General features: G+C 34.8%; 1 protein-coding gene across 1 annotated transcript in view; it reads right to left on the reverse strand.

Moving 5' to 3' along the window:
- Positions 1-312: 312 nt before the first annotated feature.
- The window catches only part of SNX7 (sorting nexin 7), a 115412-nt gene continuing 101736 nt past the window's right edge, over positions 313-13988 (reverse strand). Inside the window, exon 9 of the mRNA XM_017853407.1 lies at positions 313-750. Within this exon, the coding sequence (XP_017708896.1) occupies positions 673-750 (78 nt within the window). The 3' untranslated portion in view covers positions 313-672. The remainder of the gene's footprint in view (positions 751-13988) is intronic.

Below are 13988 nucleotides of genomic sequence, written 5' to 3' on the forward strand. Positions count from 1 at the left end.
ATAAGGATTTCTAACTAATAACTCAAATAATAATTTAAATCTTGGAAACTTTTTAATTGTGGAAAACAATTACTTAACTTTTAAAAAAATCAATTTTTGAACAGTTATCTATTTAATTAATGTCAAATAATTTTTGGTTGCTTATTTCGATTCCTAATATTAAAACTGAATTGAGTTAATCAAGGAATGGGACAATGAAATAAAAAAATTGAATGCAGCAGTTATACTTGTTAACACATGGCTGAACTCATTTTAGAATGTTAAGAGGCTTGAGTTACTAGGGAGGAAAGGAATACACTGCAGGCCAGTCACTTCATACAAACTTTTTAGTCCTTACAACATATTTAAAATGGCATGTTCCACAGTCAAATATTTAAGAAAAAAAATCTATATGCAATTATTGGCACACAAATTTAAGAACATAATTAAAACCAAGCCAGATCTCTCTCTGTATTTCTATATCTATATACATATAGATATATATTCATACAGATAGATATATCTTCAAATTCATGTCAGTGACCTGGAATACCTGAGGTTTCAAGTTGTTGGTTTTCCAGATAGTACAAAACATTTTTCATCCACTTTATAAGGGACATGGCAGATCCAGAAAGAATAACTTTGGTTAATAAATGCTGTCTCCCAAAGATCAAACAGAAGTCCTCAATGGGATTAAGGTTTATCTTCAGAGGTTTCTTCCAAGTGGAGGTTGGTCTGTGATGTAAGGAATGATTCCCACGTAGCAAGGCACTGAATAATGGAAACACACCATGAGGCAATCAATAAGAGTTTACTTTCAGCGTTAAAGGATGAATAAATTCTAACACATCTGTTCCTATTGCAATCTGTTCTATTCTTCTCTCCTAACATCTTGTCAGAATCCTTGTCATTTTCTACATATTTTAATTCTTAATGAGGGCTGCTACTGTGAAGTAAGGGGAAAACATATTAAAGGTTAAAAAGATTAGCAAGGATTAGTTTGCTGAAATAGTCTACTATTACACTATATCAAGAGAAAAATAAGAGCTCCACATTGTAGAGAAAAAGATGGACCCAGTTGGAGCTGAGGAGGAGTGATGATACAAACACACTTCAGTCTGATTTGAATCCCATTACATCAAGTGTGAATTTGAGAAAGTTGATTAACCTTTATTAGAGTTTCTTCAGCTACAAATTAAGTTAATGATAGTACTTACCACTAGCACAACTGTGAGAATTAAATTTATATAATCTGTATAAATCTCTACGCAGAATGCATAACATAAAGTGAACGCTCAAAAAGTTAGCAACTGTTAGGATGGTCTGTCGGGAATGGGTGGAAAGACTTAAGTTATTAATGTGCCACAGGAAATGACACAGGATTGTAAGGGTGTGAAGGCGTTCAGAACACATAAACATAAATGTGGCCTATTTGATTTTGCCTGAGGATGACCTTCCTAATAGACCAGTCTCAAGTATCTGTATGAAGTTTATGTATAGCATAATTTTAACAGTCTGAACACACTTAGGATTCTTCTAAATCATACCTACTCTAATGTATATTCAGCCTGAGCTATAACGAATTTGGAAAGAAATTATGTGTATTTTTTTTTTTTTCAAATGTGGATAGACAGCCATAGACATGTATGTTTCTACATAATACACTCCAAAGTTAGACAGATTAACACTGGTCCACCTGGATCAACTACCTCCATGTCACTTCTTCTGCCTCTAATGCTTTCACAGCTTTAATGTGTCCATATCGGACAACCAGTGCTAATAACAGACTAGAGATTTTTCAAACACTGTAAAAACTCAAACGTTTAAAGCTCTCAAATTATAAGTGTGTTGCATTTCAACAAGTATGTATTCATATAATTATGTATGTGTATGTGTATGTGTGTGCATATGCATAAACACATTTTTTTCAAACTGAAGATTCAGAATATGGGCAATACTATGTCAATTCAGATTTTCATATAGAATACATACTGTGATTTAACTCTGAGATAGGTTCCAATAACTTAGGAAGCTAATAATAAAGCTAAAAGATTTGTATAATTACAAGAGAACAGCAAAACATTGAATGATCTAATTGTCAAATAAAAAAGACACTGGGTAAAATTTACCCAATAAATTACTGGGTTAAATAGTAGGTATTTATTTTGTAATATATTTTGAAGGCCAGACTTGGGGTAATGTAGGCCTCATTAGAATAATCAAGTGTATCAAGACTTCAAGGGATACTTTTTCTTTAAATAGCTTTAGAAGGTACTGAAAGTCAAGTACAATCCAAGAAGCACAGTAACTGTAATGAATCGATTCTGGGATTTGCTTTTATCCTCCGGTAAGTTACTAACTTGATGATATTCTAGTTTCTCAGATTTATAATAATAATAGCCTCTCTCATAGGGATGGAGAAATAACAAAATAAAATAGGAAGAGGAGGGAAGGGGAGGGGAGTAGAGGAATCAGGGTCAGGTAGTTACTACAGGAGCCACCTAGTAAGAGTGGCCTCCTCTTAGATGGTACAGGAGAAGAATTTAGATATCTTTAAGTATATCTAAATGCCTATACTAATGAAAAGGCATAAAAGATGACTACATCACATTTAGTATATTTTTCAAATTTTGGACTGTAAGTAATTTATGATTGTCCAAACTACACATGATTTGGGGGGCATGGAGGGTAGACATACAAAAACCTCTTCACTCAACAAATATTTTGGAGTTCTTACTATATGCCAGGCACTGTGACGGTACTAGTGCACAGCTCACAAACCAGTAGAAATTAGGATTTAGCATGAAACCCAAGTAAGCAAATATAATCAACTATAGGATCTGTGATGTTACAGGACATGATGGGAGTAACAGTAATAGGATCTAAGATTGGAGTGTCCTAATGTTTCCTTGTGGAAGTAATCACTGAATGCAGACTAAAAGATGAGCAAAAGGTAGACCCCATAAATCTCGGCATGTCTGTGAAAGGTCAGTGTGAGGAAGTATAGCGTAGTGATCAAGAACTCAGGTTCAAGACTTCTGTTGCTGACCCAGAGGGTGTAATAGGGACTGGAAAGGCTCTTTTGCCTAAATCAATCAACCAGGTAGATACTATATATATAAAGCAATGGTTTTCAACACCCTGGAAATCAGGCAACAAAGGATACTGGCCCCTGAGGAGAAAAACAAACAAACAAACAAAACCAGAGTAAGCTCCATGATACCCCAGTGTTATGGACTGAAGCCCTAATTCTAGTACCTAAGAAAGTGACTGTATCCGGAGATAAGGCCTTTAAAGAGGTAATTAAGGTAAAACAAGGTCATATGGGTGAGCCCAAATCCAATATGACTGGTGTCCTTATAAGAAGAGGAAATCTGGACACAGCAGGAAGGTGGGCATCTGTAAGCCAAGGAGAGGGACCTTAGAAGAAAACAGGCTGCTGACACCTTGATCTTAGACTTCTAGCCTCTAGAATTGTGAGGAAACAAATTTCTGTTGTTTAAGCCACCTAGTCTTTGGAATTTTGTTATGGCATCTGTATTGGGCTGTTCTTGCATTGCTATAAATAAATACCCGAGACTGGGTAATTTAGAAAGAAAAGAGGTTTAATTGCCTCACAGTTCTGCAGGCTGTATAGGAAGCTGGTGCCAGCATCTGCTCAGATTCTGGGGAGGCCTCAGGAAGTTTACAATCATGGCGGAAGGTGAGGTGGGAGCAGGCATGCCACATGGCGAATGCAGGAGTGGTGGGGGCAGTGCTACACACTTTTAAACAACCAGATCTCATGTGAACTCAGAGCAAGGGCTCACTTATCACCAAGGGGATGGCCCAAGCCATATACAAGGGATCCAACACTATGATCCAAACACCTTCCACCAGCCCCAACTCCAACACTGCTGATGACATTTCAACATGAGATTTGGGCAGGGATGAATATCTAAACTATATTAGCATCCCTCTAATATAGCAGCTTGTTGCCTTAACAGAATTTCCAGGCCATGGTGAAGGGAGATATTACCTGGCTGACTCACTGAGTTAAAAGGATAGAGCTAAGAGTTAGAGAAAATGCAGCTAGAGTTCATAGACCACAGTAACAGAGAAGAGAGTGGTGCATAGAGACAAAGCTCTGGAGATGTGCGGAGGATGCGCCACACCAAGCAGAGTACTGATTGGTGCATGCATGTGAGAAGACTACGAGACACAGGGGGAAAAAAGCCATCGGGAAGGGTTAAACAGTATCCAGCATTCTCATAGGGCCTACAATAGTACAAGATCCCATCAAGCAGACTGCAAAATCACTTAATTCATTATCTGCAAAATTTATCACCATCAGAACACACTATAAGAAATATCCAAAAAAAAAAAAAAAAAAAAAAGCTCATCTGGCAGAAAAAAAAGAGACCTGATAGAAATATGGATCTATAAATAAATGACATAGTAACTACATGAGTACATATGATATATACTTTTCTTATTATTTAAATGTATTTAAAATATAATGAATTAAAAAAAGGAAAATCTTACAGGGCTTGTAATACATGTATAGGTAAAATGCATTACAAAAATAGCATAAAAGCCAGGTGGAAGGGAATGAAAAAACACATTTGTAGGTTCTTATATAGGCAGTATAATACTACCTGAGGGTAGACTATGACAAATTTAAGATACATACAGTAACCTAAAAATAACCACTAAAATAATAGAGTTATACCTAATACAAAAGAGTTGTATCTAATACACCACAAAGGGATGTAAAATGAAATCATGTAAAATTGCCTATCAATCCAAAAGAAGGCAAAAGAAGAAAATGGGAACAATGTACAGATAGGACAAATAAAAAACAGCAAGATAAAAGACTCAAATATACCAATAATCTACTCAAATGTCTATATGCTAAACACACCATTAAAAGATGCAGATTGCCAACTGAATTAAAAAAAAAGACCTACCTATACTTTGTTTAAACTTCTTATAAATATTTTAAATATAAGGACAAATACAGTTAAAATTAAAAGGATTAAAAAATACATATATGGCCAGGCATGGTGGTTCATGCCTGTAATCCCAGCAGTTTCAGTGGTCGAGGTGGGAGGATCACTTGAGCCCAGGAGTTTGAGATAAGCCTGGGCAACACAGTGAGATCCTGGGTTTACTTCTTTTAATTAAAAAAAAAAAAAATATATATATATGTATATATATGTGTGTGTGTATATATATACACATAGACATACATATATATATGTTTTATTGTAACATATGTCAAAAGGAAAGCTAGCATGGCTACACTAGTATCAGAAATGCAGATTTCAGAGCAAAGATCATTATCAGAGATAAAGATGATCATTTCATAATGATAAAAGGGCCAATACATCTAGAGGACATAATTTAAAATGTTTACACACATAAAAGTGTTTCATAAAAACTGACAGAAATACAAAGAGAAAGACAAATCTACAAGTATAATTTATTTTGATACCCTCTCAAGAACCGACAGAATGTGTGGACAGAAAATCAGCACTCATAAAGAAGATCTGAACCACACTATCAATCAAGTTGACCTAATTGAGATCTACAGGACAAAAGCAGAATACATATTTTCTTTCACGTGCCCATAAAACATTCACCAATATAGATCACATTCTGGGCCATACAAGAAGTCTCGATAAATTTTAAAAGATTCAAGTCATATAAAGTATGTTCTTTGAACATAATGGAATTAAACTAGAAATCAGTAACAGAAAGATATCTTTAAAATCACCAAATATTTGAAATCTAAACAGGACAATTATAAAAAGCCTCCAGTGTCAAAGGACAAATCAAAGGAGAAATTAGAGTTTTGAACTGAATATGAAAACACAACACAGCAACAATTTTGGTATGCCATTAAAGTAGAACATAGAGATTTTTTAGCACTAAATGCCTACATATGAAAGGAGGAAAGATTTCAAATCAATGACTTTAGTCTCTACCTTGAAAACCAAAAAAAGAACAATTAAATGCAGAAGAGAGAGAGAGAAAAAAAAAAAAAAATAGAAAAGAGCAAAGTGGGACTCAATGAAAGAAAAAAGAAAAATAAAAATCAATGAAACTGATATTAGATCCTTGAGAAAATTAAACTTTTACCCATGCTGCCAAGGGTCAGGAATGAAAGGTTTAATGTTAGTTCAGACTCTACTAAAGGAAAAAAGAAAAGTATGAAGATCTTTATGCCTATACATTTGACAATGTAGACGAAATGGACCAATTCCTTGAAAGACATAAATTACCAAAATTCACCACAGAAGAAACCAATAACCCAAATGAATTTGAATTTGTAGTTAAATATCTTCAAACACATACACAAATTTCCAGGCCCAGAATTCTTCACTAGTGAATTATAGCAAACATTTAAGGAAGAAATCATACTAATTCCATATAATCTCTTCCAGAAAATTGAAGACATGGGGATGCTGTCCAAAATACCAGAGCCAAAGATATTCCAAGAAAAGAAAACTACAGACCATTATTCCTCCTAAACATAGATATGAAAATTCTAAATAAAATTTTGGTAAATCAAATGTAATAATTTCTACAAAGAATTATGTATCATAACCAAACGGAGTTTATTCCATGAATGCAAGATTGGATTAACATCCAATTATTTATCAAATGACAACATTAAATGCAACATTATCTCAATAGAGAAAAAACATTTATCAAATTCCAATGTCCATTCCTTATTAAAAAAAAAAAAAATTCTCAGCAAATTAGGAATAAAGGAGAAGTTCCACAACCCGAAAAGCAACACCTCCAAAAAGCTACAATTAACATCATATGCAGATATGCAATAAATATTAGCTATTATCAGTATTTTATTGCTTTTCAATATCAAGAAAAAACTCAGTTTCATAAACCACTCACAAATCTCCTTCACCAAATGTCAAGTTTAAAAAAGAAGGAAATACAAAAATGCTGAAGTATATCTTTAAAAAATCTACCCACAATGTTTACGAAACAGAAAACTATTAACTGGGTGGAGAGGGCTGATGGGAATAGCACCACACTTTACATTTAGAGAAAAGCCCTCAGTTTCCTTTGCAAACCATCTTTCTGCTAGAGCTCTCTGGTTTGCTCTCTGCAAACCTATACACAATCTTGTATCTGGTACCCCTGCAGGGCAGCCCCAAAGCAATTACTACTTTCAGAAGATATTAGGTATTTTTAATAACTGCAAAACTATCATTTAAATAAACTTCTGAACATTCTCTAGGTAAAATTCAAAATGAAATTCTAAGCAGCCTGCTCTATTTAGAATTCTTGTCTAATAAGTGATTCAAATTGCACCAAAGATGGCGTTAGTCCTCAAGTGAACAAACTCTTATCATTTTCATATTTTGCATTAACTATGCTAGTTTAATAAAGATCTAAGATATTCAGTAGTTGTCCATGCTAATTAGTGATGTGAACTAATATTTTCATTTCTAAAGTAAGTACTAAAAGGGAGAGTAAAACATGATAAGACAGACAAATTAGCTATTTCATGATTTCCTTATCTTCCACACCAGAAGCAGAAAAAGTATGTGTTTTGAAATACAGAACATTATAGAGCAATTGACATAGGATAGCAACAGAAATAACATTAACAACTGCCATATACTGATATGAATACTTGGTCAGGCATTACAATGATTGCTTTATATATCACCTTCTTTAAGCCTCACAATGACTACTGTGAATCCTATTTTACAGGTGAGAAAGCTGAGGCTCAAATGGTCTAAGTGTGTTTACATTATAAATCTCATCAATTGTATGCCAGTATTTACCCATCAACAAATGGATAGTCAATCTCCTGAACCATCACCAGGGTACATTTAATAAGTCACTGGGTCATGAGAATGAGACGCCTTTCTTTCACATAGTAGAAGGATGATTTGGAAGGAGAAGTAGGTAGGAAACCCTGATTGCAGGGGCATCAGGCTGATCACATTTTGGGAAAGAGTATTTACAAAAGGTGAGTGTATGAAAATTAATTCCCTTCATGTATCTTGGAAATTCTGTATATATTTCTAGGAACATATCTATTCTTTGAAGAAGACTGAATTAATACATGCCAGGAATATGGTAAGTGCTCAGTAAATGCAGATGACTCTATAGAGAAGGAATATACTGAACAACTGATGCTAAGATGCTGGCCATCCGAAAACTGCACTTTTCTATTTGAACACCAACCAACTGATAACTTGGTTTCTATTGCTCTCCAAACATGTAAATATTAAGTTTTGCCCTAAAAGCCTGAACCCCACTTATGTTGCTGACCAATATGGTTTTTTTTCTAGGCCTCCAAAGCTGAGATCTGACCTTGAACTATGCAGCTCCTGACGCTACCAGATAACTTTGGGATTCTTGATAGCAGGTTTTTAATTAAATAAATGTAATTGCCTGTTTCCACCAATGTTTAATATTCACCTGTGTTACCTGATATCCTGCACATATATCAAATTACTGTACACAAATCTTTATAAACAACAAAAAGATGACCTCTAAGGCTCCTTAAATTTCTTTGCTCTTGAGTATGAAACCTAAGGAAAAACTCAATAAATATATTGTTTATACCATATAGTTAAGTAATTTATTACAGTGAGTATTTACTGTGCTCAGGATTATAACTGGAGGATATAAAGAATCATTAATACAACAAAAAAAATCTCAAAACCTACTGTGAGATTTGCTTATAAGTTAATATTTTTAAAAGATGTTTCTATTTATTTGGCTTTGCATTGTCATCAAACAATTTTTTCCACTTTTAAATCATTACAGTGAGTGAAGAAAGTTAGTATCTGTCAAAACCAGAGTAGTAATAAAAACTATCCAGCAACACTGCTGGCCTGACATTTAATAGTTCTGGTTAGCTCATTCTAGCTTTGGATTCTCATACTATCATGGGAGAACCACCAACAACAGGAGTTCCACTTCCATTTGAATAAGATGTCATCATTTTCCATACATATGGTTTTATTTCATGCAATAATCTTCTGATGAAATCAGGTAATTTCATTTTACAGTTAAGAAAAATGACTCTCATAGTGCAGTACTGTGTTTTTTTCCAGTGCTCTATATGAAACCATGGTGAACAGCTCCTTCTCACTGCAGAAAAAAATAAGCTGATAAATATGCTATACATGCAATGAGCCAAGATGTGGATGACCGGAAAAAAAGCTTATCACAAATCCTCGTTAATTGAGAATCCAGTACACGTTTCCCCCAGGTGATTGCAGTTGTAGCCAAAGGCAAGTGCATTCTCTTTGAAGAGAGAACTCAGACAAGGAGAGCCACCACAGGAAGGTGAGCCAGAGGTGGGGAAAACAGACCCAACAGGTAAACGAAGCCTTTTTGTTTCTACACACAGGCTGAAAACCTCCTCAAATGCAGTACACAGATAGAATACGTAGAAAATTAAGTTTTAATTCCAAAACTAACTTTCAGTTTTGAAAATAAATCTCTTGATACTTCAGTAAAGGTGGTGACATTTTGCATAAGAAGAGGTAAATGTCTCTTCAGTTCTCATAAGCGGCTAGTAATCCCACAAGCAGATGTGATCAAGTTTTCCAAAGAGTAAATGGTGACAATAATGGTATTTCTATAGATAAGATACAGCTTTCAATGGAAGCTTCCACATTTGAGAATCACTATTTTCTCAAGCTTGTGGGATATGAAGATGTTCTGTCCTACAGTGTGATTTCAGGCAAATTTCTTTATTGCTCTGGGCCTGTTTACCTATTTATAGTAAGGGTTTGAACTATGTGTGTCCGTTAAGTTTCATCCCAGAACTAAAACTGAAGATTTCCAGAGGCTAACCGTGGCTGACAAGAAGTTGGCAAATGAAATCACATATAATTTGTAAATATGCCTTGCTCTGCTTTGCTTGACCCAGTGTGGAATACAGCAAACATAAAACTTTACTTCTCCTCCTCGCATTTGGTATTTATAAGATAATTGTCATTATAATTTCCAAAGATAAGATTCACAAATATATGAGAAATATTTTCAGTACCACTACAGCTGCTTGTACGACTAGTAGCCAACATTTACTGAATCCTTATTAGACACTGAGTTAACTGCTTTTCTTTCATTCATTCATGCATGCATTCATTTGTTTAGCAGCTTTAAAACCTATTTTCTATGGTGGCAATTTTGAGCTCAAGTAAAATTAGTGGCTTAAGGCATATGCTGGTTAAGACTCCTGGAAATACCTGATGAGCATAAAATCTTATAAACTATTTTTAGTGACTCACTGGGAATGTTAACCTTTGCTTCTAAGACTTCTCTTTCACCTTTACGTATTCCTTTCCATACATACATATATGTATATGCATGTACATTTATATTTTAACACCCAAACAAATCTATAGCATTTTTAGCACTTCATCGATGAGGATACTGAGGCTCACTAAAATTTAAAAAAAAAGTCCTTAAGGTCACTCAGCTAAAAGTCAGAAGTCATTTGTCCGAAGTTCATGCCCTTAGCCACCATGTGATGCCTATGTAACAGCTGATATCTCCACAGGTAATGACACCACACTGTTGATAGAAACAGCTAACTAGAAAATTTTTCATCCAAATTATTACATAAGTCAAAATAAAATATAATTATATATTTCTGTGGTAATAAAGTAAAATAACTAGACATTTACCTAATAATAATGATACTTATTATTATAGAATATGTAAAAGCCACACCTTCCCATATTCTTATTTTAAAACGGGAAATTCCCATATTAAGCCATATAAAGCTGTTGTGCTTTTACTTTTCACCTCTAATCAAAAAGCACCTTTTAGAGAGAGTACCATGATAACTACATCTTTCTCAATAAGCTACCAATTGGAAATATGACTGAGTTTCTTCTAAGTATTTTAACGTCATCTCAAATGATCCTGGACACAGCTGATATCACCTACATTTGAGAAAACATTGAAACTCAAATTGGCAATCATTTCTCTACTAGGTCAATAGCATCACGAAATTATTTATCATCTATAAAAATCGTTAGGTTATGCCTACAATGACAGCAATAGGATGTGTAACATTTTAGTAACTGTTTTTTAATCTCCTAAATCTGAAATTGAAACACTAATGAAAACTTTCAGGAGGTACATATTTTCAAATTCTGATATGTAATCAATCTGGAAATCACAGTTGATACTGCCAGAGAAAAGCAACTTCTATTATTTTGCAATAGCTCAAATTATTCATTAAATTTCATTTTTGGAAAAGTCTAAATTCAGCTTCTGAGAATCATTTGCCAATTTATAATTTTAGAAATACCAATAACTTAAAATAACAGGATTTGCAGATTATTTTCTAAAATTACTTTTACATATCTCTCAAGAATGTAAGTGATAAGTGTGCACTTGTAATTATTGCAAATATTTAAATGACTGCAACACAGATAGTTAATGCAAAAGGACTCATTAGCTACAAACGCCATCTTGTGGTCCATTTTTTTTATTATTCTGTAGCATTATTCTGTAGATGTCTAACTCAAGATCTGATAAAGACAGATGGAGCCCTAGATAAAATTTAATCCATTTCTCTCATTTTTATACATGAGGAAATTGGAGCTCTGAAAGTTCTAACATATTGGAAATCTTTATAGGAGAAATTAACATAAGAGCCAAAATTTAAATTCATATCCTTATAAACTCATACTTTTGGGACACCACAACATCATTGTTGTTTATTTAAAACTAAGCCAATTACATGAAGTCTATCCAGTTTAATGCGAGACACTTCAGACATTAAGCTTATCTGTTTTTGTGTAAGCATACGTTGAAAGTACAACAAACTATACAGATGAGCACATTAACCTTTGGATTATTAGAAAATGAAGGTGCAACTATGATGTTTAAGCACATTATTTTATAGTGTGTTATATATGTGTTCCAGTTTTATTCTCCTAAAGACTTGTGAGGGGTATATGTGAATGGGATGTGGGGTGGGGGAAGGGAGGAATACCTCTATTTGGCAGTTTAGCAAACTGGGTATGTAGAGAGGACATGATTAGGACTTTATAATTAGCTAATACAGGCATCATGGTATGCAACTTTAATTTTTTCCATTAGAAGACCCACCTTTCTTATTTGTGATAAAATGCTGTGTGTGTGTGTGTGTGTGTGTGTGTGTGTGTGTGTGTGTATGTGTTTAAATCATTTCTTCCTTTTCTATACAGAAACTATTATATTGGCCCATAGTATGTAGTCTGTCATTTACAAAGCACAATAAGCAGAATGTCCTTGATTCAGAAATTAGACATTTTTAGAAATTATTTCATATTATGTGCAATCTCCTTCCATGCAAATCCCTGATTAACTACATAAAAACTTATGTAGCCCAAAGGATGGGAGGCAGCACAGATTATGGCATGATATAACTGTCTATTTCACACCTAAGGTCACTTTATTTGCATAGATAATTGAGAACAAATTACATTACAGAATATAGGGGACTGATGAGAATATTTTCTTTTTTTTAATTTTTTTTAAAATTTTTTTTTTTTTTGAGACGGGAGTCTCATCTCTGCAGCAGCGCTGGAGTGCAGTGGCCCGGAGTCTCAGCCTCCATGCAAGCTCCCTCCAGGCCGTTTATGACATTCTCCTGCTCACAGCCTCCCGACCGTCAGCAGGGACTACAGGCGACCCGCCACCCAGCTCGCACGCCCCACTACCTTTTCTTCTTTTTTTTCTGCTATATTCTTTTTTAGTAGAGACGGGGGTTACCGTCGTTAGCAAGCGACATGGTCTCCGATCCCTGACCGTCGTGGATCCCGTCACCATCTCCCCGCTCCCCCAACAGTGCTGGGATTCCACAGGCCTTTGAGACACCCCCCGCGCCCGGCCCGAGAAATTTTCAATCGAAGTTTTGAAAACCGCAGAAACCTGGCTGGGTGCAGTGGCTCACACCTATAATCCCAGAACTCTGGGAGGCCAAGGCAGGCAGATCACTTGAGGTCAGGAGTTTGAGACCAGCCTGGCCAACATGGTGAAACCTCGTCTCTACTAAAAATATAAAAAATTAGCCAGGTATGATGGCAAGTGCCTGTAATCCCAGCTACTTGGGTAGTTGGGAGGCTGAGGCAGGAGAATCGCTTGAACCTGGGAGGCAAAGGTTGCAGTGAGCTGAGACTGAAGCACTGCACTCCAGCCTGGGTGACAGAGCAAGACTCCATCTCAAAAAAAAAAAAAAAAAAAAACCTATAAAACAACAAAAATATTTAAGACTTATATGACACATAATAAAAGGTTCACAACTAGATGGAAACACGAGCTATAGCTATGGATTTTGAAAATTTAATTCAGAGCAGAAATCACACTTAATCAAACAACAAAATAAGTACATAATAGTTAAGAATTCTAAAATGACAACTAGTTGATTCTAAAGTTTCCTTAGAAATAAATAAAATAAAATCCTGCTGCATTTAAACTTAATTCTACCACTGACTGTGTTTTATATGCTTTATATGATGCTTCAATATTAAATCGATTATAAACTTTTAAATGAGAAAGGACACTATCTATATTAAGTGTAAGAGATCAACAGACTTGTAAAAACCAGAAGGAGCTTCAGAGCAATGCTTCTTAAACTATCCATGGTGAAGAACAATTGTTTTGTTTTTTCTTTTTTCAGTCTTCTAAAGACCATTAAGTGATCTTACTGGCCATGACTAGTCTGTAATTTCATGCCACATGCAAATCACCACAAAGGCTGGACAATACTTGAATTGTTCCATAGAATTCAACAAGTCAAACCTCCTAATCACCCACTTGGATGTCTTGGCAATGTCGAATTGCTATCAAAGATTCCAACTGATTACTTGCAACTTCTAAGTTGAATCTATAATAACTTACGGAATGAATATCAGTCCACACTTAAAGTAGCATTAGAGATCAACACTATTACCCAAGATTTCCTAAACTATGCTCTGTAGAACACTCATCCTGCAGGAAGAAACACTGATCTAGTCAAGAAAAGTATT

The sequence above is a fragment of the Rhinopithecus bieti genome, unplaced genomic scaffold (genome assembly GCF_001698545.2).
Source record: "Rhinopithecus bieti isolate Rb0 unplaced genomic scaffold, ASM169854v2 scaffold_35903, whole genome shotgun sequence".
Classification (NCBI taxonomy): Eukaryota; Metazoa; Chordata; class Mammalia; order Primates; family Cercopithecidae; genus Rhinopithecus; species Rhinopithecus bieti.